The sequence below is a fragment of the Planococcus citri genome, chromosome 2, assembly GCF_950023065.1.
Source record: "Planococcus citri chromosome 2, ihPlaCitr1.1, whole genome shotgun sequence".
In the NCBI taxonomy this organism is placed as follows: domain Eukaryota; kingdom Metazoa; phylum Arthropoda; class Insecta; order Hemiptera; family Pseudococcidae; genus Planococcus; species Planococcus citri.
This window is the reverse complement of record NC_088678.1, coordinates 46,310,464-46,325,722: the sequence shown is the minus strand read 5'-3', so window position 1 is coordinate 46,325,722 and position 15,259 is coordinate 46,310,464. Positions and strand designations below refer to the sequence as shown.

Below are 15,259 nucleotides of genomic sequence, written 5' to 3'. Positions count from 1 at the left end.
AAAAAACACACACTCAGTTTATGCCCTTTTTTGACGTATTGAGTGCCTTTATGATGGTGTTTCAAGTCGTTTAGAAGCCTTCAGTAACTTTTCAGAAATTTCAGTTCCTTTTCAAAGAAAAATCTTTGTTAGTAACCTAACCTATCTAAGTTGTGGCTTTAGAATGGCTTAAAATCATTTCTGATCATTGCAATTTAGCTTTCCAACTTCATTGGGTAAAATTTTGATGGGAATTTCAACTTTCAAAAATTTGCTGCAGGCTTCAGAACTGCTCAAAACTGTTTGAAACCATTTCCAATCTACTCAGGAAGTCGAAATGAAAATGGAGTAAGAACATACCGAATTATAAATTTCTTGGTAAATTTGGTAAAATTTTGATCTTTTCGCATTTTTGCCCGAAGACTTCCAAAAACTTATCAAAAATCTAAAAATTCACATTCACTTGAAATTTTGGTTGGTTACCTTATGTATTTTCAATTTTTATATAGGTACCTACTCTTTTGTGTAACATTCTTTTTAAAAAATTTTCAAATTTCGAAATATTTTTTGTACAAACACTAAGTAATTGTTATCCAAGCTCCACCAAAACATTCCGGAACATTTTTTTTCTCGTGAGTAATTCGTTCTACTCCTTGTCCAAAAATGCAGACCAAGTTTTGAAGTAAACTTGGAGTCTATGATCCAAATTCTTTTCATCTCAATGAAAAAAATGTTGAGAAATTTAAATTGAATAAAAACTCCTCAAAAGTGAAATTAAAATTATCTGAATTCGCCATCTTCACATACATGGAAGTGGATTGTTCGTGATTCATATACCTCACAGCCAGGAGGAACTTTTTCTCTAATTCAAAAGTTGAATGTTGAAGATGGTAAGATGAAGTGAGTATAGGTAAGTATAGATAGTTTGTACGTAGATGTATAATATAAAGTTTGATGATTTGAAAAGGATGTACCTAATTACCTATCATAACTCAGCACTAGATAGCTAGAGGCGCTGATACAACTGCACGTTGTAAAATACAAGCATCCACCAATAAAATAATTTCGTAAATCTTCGCATCAACCCGAGGCTTGCTCGCAACTCGATGCGAGGAACAATCATACAGCAGATTTAGCCTTAAAATTCAAATCAAGGCATAAAAGGTGAAAATTTCGGTTTTAAACAATAACGAAACATAACAACATTCTTAGAGGTAAAGTTTGGTATACCTAACGCAAACTATATCAGTTATATAAGTAACGCTAGCTAGCATGTTCTCCATAATAGCGCAAGTTTCTCATCGACTATAACACCAACAGCTATACGTGTTTAGCATTACCTTATGGGGTACTTCGGATTAGCTGAATTTCTATTTCACTTCTATACTTTATATAAGTTGTAACGCAAATATCTTGTTATAAAGTTTAATTATTTAGCGTTACTAAAAACATTTTCTCCAAAACTAAATGCATTTTAGACTTATAATTGATTCAGCGTAAGTACAAACTGGCCGAGAATTAAAAGCACGTTCATATTTTCTAATTACCCATCTCTACGCAATACTTATCGTTTGTATCTTTCGTATACAGCGAGAACTTCTTGTATCAAGTGTTCATCAAAAACTCGACTACAACAACAACAACAAATCGAAGATATTATCATAAGAATGGCAACACAGACAGACCGAAGATTTTCATCTTCTCTCTCCTTTGATTTGATTTTCTCAAGGTAAATGTACACTGTACAGCTATTTTACTAAACTCACTAGCTGTATGCTCGGCACATGTCTTTTGACATAAAAATCAAATTAGTTGGGTAGGTTGAGTATATTCCCAGTCTACATTTGTGAAAGTTAATTTCATTTTAGAAAATATGTACATACGTATACATATTATAACTTTATGAGTATACATATTTCATAGACCGCAGCACAAAATTCGCAAATACCGCACAGCACATCGCCTGTGACAAGATACATGATTAAGTAAGTAAGCATAATCACCGTCGCCTCGTCGGTACTTTATATTTAGCTAGGTAAATGATGCACTGCGGTGTACAATACTTACGCACATTTTACCTTTACACGATACATAGACCTACGCATTAAGCTTCAGAATGATGTAGGTAAACATTATATCTACCGATGTTTATTTACGAACTCGTAAATGGATAAAATGCTTTTAGGGCAGTTCACCGACCCATCAAAAAAATCTCAAGGAGTACTCACTGCCATTCTATGTAAATAAATGGCGACGATTTTTTCATTTGAAAGGAAAATATGTTTATGTATAGGTAATTAGTAATTAAACTTATTTACATACAAATAAAATAGATAAGTATTATAATCCAACAACAAATTCTAGAAAGCATCTAAAAACGCGCCGCCATGGTCTATGGAAAATTTTAGGGGATGAATTTCAAAAAGCTTCGAAAACTCACAAATTCACAAGTCTTCGGAAAATACCATATATTAGAGCTGGGATTTTTATGCTTTGCATATTTTTTTATGGACTAGAAAAAGTGCATCATTTGATAAGACCTCCACACGAATCATGAAATTTCCAGAAGAATGAGCCCAATATCATTTTGCATATTTCAGACCAAATTACATATTTTTATCTTATTTCAGGGGAAATTAAAACCTTTATATTTCTGCATATTTGAGCATTTTCTGGTATTTTCTTGCTACATTTTTAAGACTGTCTTTTTTTTGGTCAAAAAATCACAACACTGCTAAAATGGCATCACAATTTTTTTTATCGAAATATTTGACGAAGCATAAAGTGTATTTTTTGATCACTGCGTTCATTTTGTGTTGTATGAAGAGTTTTCTCGTTTTTCAGCTTAAAAATCCTTTTCAGGGGTATGTCACTCAAACTGAAATTTTTGCATATTTTTTGCGAATTTTTCTGGGTGAGAAAATTGCATAAAATATTGCATATTTTCATCATATTTCTGCATAAAAATCCCAGCTCTAATCATAATTCTGCTTGCTTACAAGGAAACCTCTTGAATTTTCATTTTTTTTCCCCTCATTTTTATACTCCAACTTCATTATTAAAGTGGAAAAATGTTTTTTTTTTCAAAAGTTCTGCTCAAGTTAATTCAATGCTTGGAATTCCAAAATAAACAGATAAGTCTGGCTAAAATATCAGAATGCTACTTTTGAAATTTTGACATAATTTTATGAAATTTATCACGAGGTTCTTCTGCAAGCACTAAATCTCGGTTTGTTTGAATATTTTTATCGAATGTCTTCGATTGCAAGCTTCGGTATACATGTAATGAAAACATTCCCAAAAACGTCAATTTTTACATTTTTGAAAAAATATTGTCAGCTAATTTTAGTTAATTCAAATCTTTTCACTAACTAATTTTAAATTGGAAGTGGGTGAAAAAACATAGGATTTCATGTTTCTCATCATGTTTTTACACATAGACTTTTATCAAAAAATTTCAAGGGATGGAGTTCGTCAACATGTTGAATGGTCTCGAACAACTTGACCTTTACTAAAAATAGCTCAACATGAAAATAAAAATCAACATTTTTTTTTTATTGAGAACCTCAATTTCACGTTGATTTTTTTTCAACTTGTATATTGCTTGGGTCTATTATAAAAGAAAGCGATTACCCTGGCCTACCTTACTCAGTAAATTCAAGTAATGTTAGTTGCTCTTAATGTTCCTTTTTTTTTCGTTTGATATGAAAGTTTGCATGCGATTGATGTGTAGACGCGATAAACGTTCAAAGGCCATTTTACGAGTACTGTAAAGTAGAATATCACTTGCAAAGTTATATTGTTTGTGCTACGCAGGTTTCTACGTAGACTTACATATTACACAATGTACCTATGTACTGTAATTATTAAGATTTTGTCTAGATACAAAAAATGTCAAAAATTAATTTTTTCAGTAGGTAACTGGCACTGAAAAAGTAGCTCGAATCAGGTTCGTCGTATTATGCTTATGTAGATAACGTATCATACACCCACCCATTATTTTATGAATTTATCACTAAAGAGAACGATTGCAGCAAAAAGTTCATGAAAAGCACGACAGAAATACCAAAATAATACGTCATCGTTTCTCGTACAGCTGTATTTATGTAGTATGTATGTATATCTAAGTACATACCGCAACGTTGCGAATACATACTATAAAATAAATGCATTATACGCGCCTAAAGTGATGAACTATTTATCAAAGTCGCCAATCATTTTGCTCCCAATTTAACAAACAAGAGTTAATGAAAATATACTGTACGTTTATAAGTTTGCTCATATGTCGGATATTTTATACATGGCAGCAAGCAAGTTATAGATATAGTATGTATAACGTATAAAGTATATCGTACAAAATAGGGTAATCAAAATTCTCGAACGCCTAACAAAATTTCGAGGGTAAAGTTGTGTTTATACTCGTATACTTTCGCGCTTGGTTACAATATAAAAACTTGGGCTGTACGAAATGTGTGTTTTATTGTTTCGCTCGTCCACATGGCATAACATGATAGTCCTATATTCGATGCATGATAAAATTAATACGAACAAAATTCCATTCTGTCGACTATACTGGAAATATGATAACATTCGAAGCGAAATTAAATCGCCAAAAAATATGACCATTTTTTTTCTCACGAGTGTTTGAAATAAGCTGTTTTTCAATGGAGTATTTCGCTATATCGCTGTATGCAGCGAGATGAATTGTTTTCCCCCCCTGAAAATTGTAAAAGTGGTTGGTATATCTTGAATGAAGATTCCACTGGTTGCTTTGTTGTATTTGTTTTATCGAGGAATTGGGAAGATTTTTTTTGTTTGGTTTGAGAAAAAGTTGGCGTAGCTTACAGTTTCGTGGTTCATTCGCCGAATTGTAATCATTGACAAAATTTAAAAAAAAGAAACAGAAGCTTTATTTAAATGCAGATTTTTGTCGGTTTGAAAAAATTGAAATCATCAATCATCACTCGGGGAGATACTAGAGTAGGTATTACCTACTTACATATTTTTTTACTATAAAATTATTACAAGGCATCGAACTTATGAACGTCGGAGATATTTTTTGTGATTGGGGGGGGGGGACTTTTCACGAATTGTGAAAATAAATTCTTCGATATTCAATAGGCACGTGATACCAACTAAATCAACATCATCTGCTAAAAAAATTGCAAAAATTGAAAATTTTTCTTCGAGAATAAGTAACGACATCGTCATGAGAATATATCGGTGCTGCTTACGTATTTAAATTGAAATTTTTCCGAAATAATTTTTTTTTTCAAATTTCATTCGAATACGATAAAAAAAAAGGGCAAAGACATATTAATGAGAAAAAATTTCGTATTCCCCCAAGGTATTTCTCTTAACTTTTCATTTCGGTTCATTTTTTATCGATTCTATCATTAGCACGAGGACTTTTCATTCTACACAACGTCAACTATACACGATATGGCCCATTTGCCATCAGGTTGGTATTTTTGAACACGAATTTTGCCCACCACACGATACAACGTGACGTTTGCAAATCGTCGTAGAAACGAATTAAAGCCAATTATAGATTTATAGGATGGGAAAAGAAAGCTAATAATAGGAATTGCAAGTTGGGTGTAAATTTTAGACGCGCCCCTTTGACCTGTGTCTGTGTCGTAGCCTATGATGTTGATTGTGCTACGTAATGTGTACCTACTCGTACGTATTTGCCGGCAGAAAATTCACGTTGTTGGTAAATTCGATTTTCATAACGTTGCGATCAAACTAGAAATCACAAGCGCGCGCGGTATTGCACTTAAAACGAGCTTTGCATGAAAATGTTTCGGTCGCATTACCCTATGAATAACAATTGTTCGTATGGAAATGGTTATTTCGTTTTCACGCGGCGAAATCGCTGAAGAGAGGATGATTTTTTTTGCCTTGCTCAAGAAAAATTGCGTTTTTCGAATATGAAAATTAATCAGTATAAGTGGTGCGTTGGTAAAACACGTATCACGAGGAATAATCTCGGCCGAGGTGAACAACTGTTTTTTATTTCCTCGAAAGCATTTTTTTTCTGGTTGGGTTTTCTTACCGTGTAATAACGAATAACGCGATATGTAGGGAGGAAAAAATAAAGCTAACATCATCTTGGAAAATAATACTCTCATGTTTGAATAAACGGATCTCGATTCTACGATAATTGCGATCGTCCTGCAACAGTTGGTACGTGTTGTTGGCAAACAGATGCTTGATAATTTTTAAATTCGCACACAATCACCTGAGCTGTTGCATGTATATTTTACATTACCTACTTACCTATATACCTATGTCACATACAAATTCTAGCAAAATAGGAGTTTTTTCAATTTTTTGGATAATTTTAGAAGGATTGTGTTTTGAATTCAAAATAGGATATTACGCTCATTAAAAATTTCAACCTGAATTTCCTCTCTCGCTTTGGCACAATTCTTACCCTTCAATTGGCCTTGGTGTTTGACTTTTTTAATTGAAAAATCAATAAATAAAAATACTAAAATAGTTTTTTGAAGAAAGACTGCAGCCAAAAATTTCACTTGTTATTTTTCATGCTGATTCCTTTTTCAAAAAGGAGATAGAAAAATTTTCCAATCAAGAGAAAGAAATACCAAAACAACGTTAAAAAATACTCACATCGCCTGACTAAACTCTGAAGGCTGAATTTTATTTTTGGAAAATTTTTGAGCGTTTTAAAAGTTTATTTTTCCGTAGAAAATGCAAAAATTTGATCGATTTGAGATAGAAAAGCTATATATTATTTTACATCCTGTTTTACACCTATTTTGAATCAATTGATGGTGGTTTTGAGCTGTTCTAAAACTCCTAGGGCATCATAAAATTTTTCAGTTCTGTAAAAATTGTCATCAAAAAGGTTCAAAATCAAATTCAGCGTGTATAAAATTTGGATTTCTTAGCTTTATATTTACCTACATATTTGAATCGATTTAAGTAATTCCAACTCCAAAACTTTCTCACAGCTGTAATATTATTTCTTAGGAAAAAAAATTCTCGTTTACGAATGTGTATACACTGAAATCTGAAATTTGATTTACACACTATTTTTGACCTTCACGATCAATTAATAGTGGTTATAAGCTATTTTGAAGCCTTCAAAATTTTTTTTCATTTTTCGAAAAATCCCTTCAAAATACAGATTTGAACTGACAGAAACGAATTGCGGGCCTTTTTATGGCAATTTTTACGAAATTGGAAAATTCACAAATCGGTTGAATGTTCAAAGTAAGCTCACATAAAACAAATTTAGCCCCATTACCTTAATTAAATCAAAATTTGATTTTCAAAAATGAGCTACAAATTAAAACATGAAAAACATCTTGAAACTTATCAAAAGTCCCCGAAAATTGACTCAGTTTTGGGCTAAAAATTCTTGAGAAGTAATTAAAAAGCTTAAAACATCAATTTTTGATCTTTTGCTGAAATATTTACTAATTTTCATAAGTAAGTAGGTAGCATGACAACTTTTTCAAAAATCCCAAAAATCATGATCCCGCAATTTCGAGCTTGAAATTATTCAAAAATTTTCAAAAACATTTTCTTTGAAATATTTGGATTTTTCTCAAAATTTTAACCCATTTTGACAGGTCGTATGACATCTGCTTTCTTGAAATCCCAAAAATCAAGACCCAATTTTGAGCTAAATTTTTCAAAAATGCCAAAAAAAAAACAAAAAAAAAACATTTTTGTCAAAAAGTCGAAATATTTGAATTTTTATCAAAGTTTTCAAGCTCAAGTCATTTTGAATATTGCAGATTTTGGTTTTTTTGGTTCCACCTCACCCCCTCCTCTTTGTGCAGGACTACGAAAATCCAAAAATGTTTTTTTCTGATATTTTAGACTCTCTGAAAAAAAATCAACTGAAATTGTTTGTTCTTTAATAAGGAATTCTTTTTGAAATATTTTAAGAAAAAACTCAAATCATCAACTTGATTGAGTAATTGAAATAAAATACCTACATATAAAAAACAAAAAAATGACATATGAGCCATTAGCCACGATCTTTAAAACATCACTTGTAAGGAATTTTAAATTTTTCATGGTCTCTTTTTACATAAAATTATCCTCACTGTTTGGTGGTGTGATTTCAAGAAACATTTCATATTTAAAATCACCACTTTACAATGAAACATCAAAATAGATGAGTTGCCTACCTTGAAATTTGTAGGAGATTCATTCTTCTTCAACTTGAACAAAAAATAAGGTCGGATTTTATTCATTTTTTTTTTTTTTTTTGTTTTGTTTTTCGAGAATGAATCCACATATTATGTAGGTAATACAATTTCCGATCTCACCCTCCAAAGAGTTGAAAGCAAACTTGATCATTTTAACATGAATAACTGTGCTTTTTTGTTTATATTTCCAAAAAGGTAGGTCATTTACTCATTCTTACGATCGAAAATTCGCTTAAGTATTTGATTTACTTTTGAGATGAATTTTCTTATTTCCTTTTCAGTCGAACTTGGTTCAGCTCTAATCTGGCACATGTACCTACAGTCACCAAACACCCTGCAATACATTTTTTTTACGTTCCTTGGGTACCTAATTTCTAAAATTGTTTTTAAAAAAATCATTCGGTTAAAAAGGTAACTTACAACCAGCAGTTGAAGGAATAAAAAGATCTAATTTCATCGAATAATGCTCCAACATTTAATAGGTACTTAGGTAGGTACCTATTTACCTATCAATTTGTTTGATCTTACTTAAAAGTATGTTTTAAAAAATATTTTTCGTCTTTTTTCACTGCGATTGAGTGTTTTTCTCTCATGTCTCGTACCTACATATAATATTATTTTGAAAAATGACATCTTTTTTAAGAAATCACTCATCATTATTCTTGTTTACAAAATGTTACATTTTTAATTTTTTTTTTTTTGCCTTCGCTCTACGTTATGTTTTCTTTTCTGCTTACGTCAACAAAACGTTAAAAATGCCTTCAACAATCCTCTGACTGACGTCTGCTACAACTTATAATTTTTTACGATCAAATTTTTCTCCTCTATTGACTCGACATAACGTAAAATTTACCTTTTCGCACGTGCTCTGTGCTTTGTTAGCCTACCTATTCTACATAATTCGTTAAAATGTAAATTAGTTTTGGCTAAAAATCTTACTTGCGGCGTCGTCGTCGCGAATTAAGCATCCGAACAGAACAACTTTAATACCAGTAAATTTCACGGCTAGCGTTTCGTCAATTTCGTGAGAAAGAAAAGGAAAATGACAGTTGAAACTGGGACTTTCGTCTTCACTTTTCATCGTCAGTCAGTGTGTTCGTGGAAATCAAGGTTTGCGCTGAGCTACGAGTAAGAATATTTTAGCCGTTCGCTGTTGGCCCTTTGCTTACGATAAATACACACTGGTTTATACATTCTTGTGTATTCTAATAGACGCTGCTGTCAAAGTTAAGTATTAAGCTAATGCGGCGGTACCGCACCACCTGCGAGCTAACAAATACCCCGACGTCGAGGCACACGATAAAGAAGCGAAGATAACGAATGAAAATCCGGCCAAACGCAAAGGAAGTCGAAAAGATCTCGACGCCGAGATAAGATTGCCATACCTTTCTAATATTGTACATTCGCCTGCGAAAATTCTTCTATAATACGTAAGGACTGTATAATAATAGAGCTGTTGTGTATAATACGACAATATGACCCTTATACATAATAAAACTCGATATGCAAATTAGACTTACTATAAGCAAACCTTAACCAAATTGTTCTTCAGAATAGACACGTCATCTTGACAAATGATTAATATCAATTTAATTGAGACACTTGATAACGTTAATATCTTGCTAGAGTGGCTGCTATTTTTTTTTTGCACGCTATGGTGTTGTTTTCAGTTTTTCGAAGTAAACGATGGGGATGAAGAGTAGTTTTGCGTTTTTTTTTTTCAAAATATGAATTTAAATGAGAAATAAGAACGAACTACAAAAGTTGTGGAAAGACTTTAAAACCATCGGGTGAAAATTTCGCTCAACCCCTTTAAAAATTCATCAGTTTTTTTGCGGATCGCGTCGATACTCGCGTCTGAAACCAGTACGCTGATAACGGGAACGAAATGATTTGCACGGAAGGAATTTCCAAAATAAACGTGTAGCTGTATTTTGGCGCTATGACAAATGAAAGCGAAAAATTCCGCGTTTTGTTTTAAATCGTAGACGTGACACGACGTTCATAACATGTCCAAAATCTGCCCTTCTTCTGCTCGCAGCAGCCCAAATACACCATAGCTTTTTATGAAGCTCGACTGCTGGAAAACATATCTCATAAAAATTTCCAAAGAAATAAGAATGAAATAACACAAAAGAGAGAGGTATATATGGAATGAAACCATATAGTGACATAGCCACCAGCAGCAGGCAATAACGCGCAAGAAAAATATTCATTTAGTTGATTAAATTCTTGTACGATATTTAGCCTCCTCTATACCTACATTCTCGTATAACGTAACCATTTGCAAAATAAACACGTAAATATTTACCTCACCACGTTAGACTAGAATCAACTTTTTCTTTCTACACGCTTAAAAGTAAAACTTGAAATTAAAAAATTTTTCAACGATGTGACGCGTGTGCTGTAGGTACATTACATGTGTAGCTATAGATAACCTTATATTTGAGTACCTATTTTACTCGTACCTATACAGACAGGTAGTATAGCGACAAACATGCAAAAAATACGCACTTTTTTGCAATTTTACATACCTACTATAGTATAAAACCACACGTGAATAACTGAATATCCGACGCGTTCGAAAATATCAATTCAATTTAATTAAAATTTTTCATAGTGAAAAAATACAGCGAGGAATTTTATGTGAAAATTCCGTCACTTACCTGACGAATAGTTCAATGCGACGATGGCCAAGATAATGCCGAGAAGCAGCATCGATAGCAAATTCATGACGGTGACTGGAAAGTATTCGATTCAATTTGCGATGGGATCTTGATCACAATATCTCCATCATATACCCGTTTGGTATATCATTGGAATGTCTTTAGATGATGAAACACACCTCTTGATATTTCAAGTAAATAAAGCCTGTAACAAAAAAAAAAAATTATTAATTGTGATAAAAAATTCAATAATTTTATGGGGAAAAGTGATTTTTCTAATTAAACAAACAGTTTATGTAGGTAGGTGATCAATTAATTCTGAAAAGAAAAATAATTGATTTTTCAAACAATTTTCAATTTTTTTGAGATATTTTGTAGTTGTTGCTGTGTGCTCTCATTTCAGTTTAGGCCTCGTGCTTTAGGGTGTGTTCAATTTTGATTATTTCATAGAAAAAGCAAGTTATCTCTGAACATTAATTAAATGCTACCAGGAAAAATCCTTTTTTTGTTTGTTTTGGGGGTTTTCAACTATTATCTACATAAAGTAAGTAGGAAAGTATCTAAAAAAAAGTAGGAATTGAATTTCGAAAAGATCAAAATGATTGCGAAAAATCGTGTTCGTCGGAATGAATTTTTCATCTTGCAAGAACGAATCTAGGTACCGTTAGTTTTTTCTTAAAAGGAGTTTAAGAACTTTTGGTTTACCTAGTTTCCTTTTTTTTACGACTGAAAAAATGAAAATTTCTGTGAATCAGTCTAACACCTTCACTTTGTCAAGCCCTTGCCCTGCCAAACTGATTAAGAATAAATCATGATTAAACTGCTTTCAAAAAAAGGGTAAAGCAACCAAAGTTACGTAATGTGAAAATTGCATATCGATCAAACCACAGGGACCCAAATTATAACAGCTTAACATTTTTCCAAAATGCATCTTTTTGGAAATTTTTCAATCTATGATGAACAAAATGCCTTGGAGAAAAGAAAATTTCTCAAAAAACACGAAAAAAAAAGAATTAAAATTATTATTCGTTTCTCTTCTATAAAAGAAATGGAATTTTGACCACTTTGTTTTTTTCAGAGGGTATTTGAAAGTGTTACCACATTTTTTAGTGTGCGTAGCACACTATTAGTTTTGGTCTGAAAGTGGAAAAATTCTTTGGAACGAATGTTCTCTAAGATGGATGGACCGATTTTTTTGAAATTTTTGTAGGTAGATGTGGTTTAATGTGAGGCATGGAACGCCGTAATTATAATTGCAATTACTCAATTAGCTTCTTGAGTAATTGCAATTAATTACGAAAATTTGTACCAAAAAAAGAATAAAAAGGGGAAAAGGGCCATATCAAAAGGAACGCCGACAAAAGCAAAGCCGACCTCAGTTAAATTTTGAAATTTATGTAACGCCACAGGGGTTCTAAAATCTTTTCTATTGTTCAATTTTTGAATTTATTTTTCAAAATTGAACAAAGGAAAGGATTATATCAAAAGTGAAGCCGACCCCCTGTGGTGTTATATTTATCAAAAGGGAAGCCGAAATCCGTTTTAAAATGTAACACCGCAGGGGTCCTAAAATATTCTTATCTACAGTGTTATCTTTCCCTTTGTTCAATTTAAAACATTTCTCTATTGTTCAATTTTGAGAAAGGTTTTTAGAACACCTGCAGGTGTTTCATTTACACACATTCAGTACCTAGACACCGCAAGCAGGTGGTTACCCTTTCGGAATCAAAACCCACCAGTCATTTGTGATTTTGCTGTGCTCCCAAGAGGTTCTCTCAGTACCATAGCGCTTTTGGAGTCGCATATGCTTTCAACTCAGGAGCTTTCGGAATAGCATAGTGTACTTATTCGGAATCGCTTTGTGCTTTTTATTTCAAAATGACGTGTTTTTTTTCAAATTCGCGTTCTTTTTTTTCAAAATCGCATTGTGCTTTTTTTCAAAGTTGTGTTGTGCTTTTTTTTCAAATTCTCAATGTGCTTTTTTTTCTAAATTGTGTTGTGATTTTTTTCAAATTCGCGTTGTGCTTTTTTTTCAAATTCGCGATGTCCTTTTTTTTCAAAATCACTTGTGTTTTTTTTTCAAATTTGCGTTGTGTTCCTTTTTTTCAAATTCGCGTTGTGCTTTTTTTTCAAATTCGCGATGTGCTTTTTTTTCAAATTCGCGTTGTGATTTTTTTCAAATTCGCGTTGTGCTTTTTTTCAAAATCGCTTGTGTTTTTTTTTCAAATTTGCGTTGTGTTCCTTTTTTTCAAATTCATGTTGTGTTTTTTTTTAAATTCGCGATGTGCTTTTTTTCAAATTTGCGTTGTGCTTTTTTTTGAAACCGACTTGTGCTTTTTTTCAAATTTGCGTTGTGCTTTTTTTTCTAAATCGCGTTGTGATTTTTTTCAAATTCGCGTTGTGCTTTTTTTCAAAATCGCTTGTGGTTTTTTTTCAAATTTGCGTTGTGCTTTTTTTTCACATTCGCGATGTGCTTTTTTTCAAATTTGCGTTGTGCTTTTTTTTTGTATCCGAGTTGTGCTTTTTTTTTCAAATTCGAGTTGTGATTTTTTTCAAATTTGCGTTGTGCTTTTTTCAAAATTGCTTGTGGTTTTTTTTCAAATTTGCGTTGTGCTTTTTTTTGTAACCGAGTTGTGCTTTTTTTCAAATTTGCGTTGTGCTTTTTTTTTGTAACAGAGTTGTGATTTTTTTCAAATTTGCGTTGTGCTTTTTTCAAAATTGCTTGTGGTTTTTTTTCAAATTTGCGTTGTGCTTTTTTTTGTAAGCGAGTTGTGCTTTTTTTCAGATTCACGTTATGATTTTTTTCAAATTCGCGTTGTGCTTTTTTTCAAAATCGCTTGTGGTTTTTTTTAGATTCCCGTTATGATTTTTTTCAAATTCCCGTTGTGCTTTTTTTCAAAATCGCTTGTGGTTTTTTTTCAAATTTGCAATGTGGTGCTTTTTTTCAAATTTGCATTGTGCTTTTTTTTTGTAACCAAGTTGTGCTTTTTTTCAAAATCGCGTTGTGCTTTTTTTTCGAATTCGTGTTGTGCTTTTTTTTCAAAATCGCTCGTGCTTTTTTTCAAATTTGCATTGTGCTTTTTTTCATATTTGGATCACATTTTGCTTTTTTTCTTGAAATCATGTTGTGCTTTTTTTTTCGAAATCGCGTTGTGCTTTTTTTCCGAAATCGCGTTTTCCTTTTTTTCACTTTTTTCAGAAATCGCGTTGTGCTATTTTTGACTTTTTTTCTGAAATCGCGTTGTGCTTTTTTTTACTGAAATCGCGTTGTGCTTTTTTTTCTGTAGTCACGTTGTGCTTTTTTTTCGAAATCGCGTTGTGCTTTTTTCCCCAAAATCTCGTTGTGCTTTATTTTGCTTTTTTCGAAATCACATTGTGATTTTTTTCGAAATCGCGTTGTGCTTTTTTTTGAAGTCGCGTTGTGCTTTTCTCCGAAATCGCGTTGTGCTTTTTTTCAAATTCACATTGTGCTTCTTTTTTCAAAATCGTGTTGTGCTTTGTTTGGAAGTTGTGTTTTTTTAAAAATTGCATTGTGCTTTCAAAATCAAAATTGTGTTCTGCTTTTGAAATCCCAACTGCGTTTTTTCAAAACCGCGTTGTGCTTTGTTTTTCAAATTCGCATTGTGCTTTCAAAATCAAAATTGCGTTGTTCTTTTCGAAATTAGGTTTTACTTTTGTAACAAAATAAGCGAAGCACACTGTTGCAGCTGCGCTTAGCGCAGCTGTCTAGTTTCAATTCATTTTTTTTTTTTTCAAATTTTCATGAATAAGTTTTCTAAAAATTCATAACTTGACAACCAGAAGGGTTACAGTTCTAGAGTTGATAATACATAGAACATGTATTGGTATAGCCATAATACATAGAACATGTATTGGTATAGCCACATTTTCCTAACACCATAACAAAAATGAAGGGTGGGTCAAGAGGAACCTTTTTGAAGATACTTGGAGATGAAAAAAAATATATTTTTTTGAATGTTTCTAAAAATTTGTAATTTTTGAATCTTATGTCTCTGCAGTGATCGATATGCAACCATCATGGCACAATTTACTTACAATAATAACTTTTGTTGCATACTTTTCCACTTGAAGACCACACGGAAAGAGTTTAGAGTCAAATTAAATTCACACTGAGGAGTAAAAAAATGAAGTCTATTTGGATTTTGAAAAAAAAAAAAAAAATGATTTTTTGTAGTAGACCAGTAGAGTAGACGAAACTGAAAGACAGCCCTATCTATACTTTGAGGGTACCCTGGATGTGTTTTTTTTTTATAGTTTCGACTTTTCAAATCCTTGTCAACTTCTTTAGGGCCAAGCAAATTTTTTTTTTATTTAAGAGGTTTTAATTTTGTGCCACCGCTGAACTCTTTCCGACACCACCAAAGAGATTGAAATTTGACATGTACATGTAAAATATGTTCT

The 15,259-nt window shown here is 32.2% G+C and overlaps 1 protein-coding gene across 3 annotated transcripts in view; it reads right to left on the bottom strand.

The window, feature by feature from the left end:
* Positions 1-15,259, bottom strand: part of LOC135836122 (protein turtle homolog A-like) — a 308,672-nt gene that overhangs the window by 275,720 nt on the left and 17,693 nt on the right. For all 3 annotated transcript variants that reach the window (XM_065350746.1, XM_065350749.1, XM_065350747.1), the window contains exon 2: positions 10,838-11,042. In XM_065350746.1, the coding sequence (XP_065206818.1) occupies positions 10,838-10,904 (67 nt within the window). In that variant the 5' untranslated portion in view covers positions 10,905-11,042. The remainder of the gene's footprint in view (positions 1-10,837; positions 11,043-15,259) is intronic.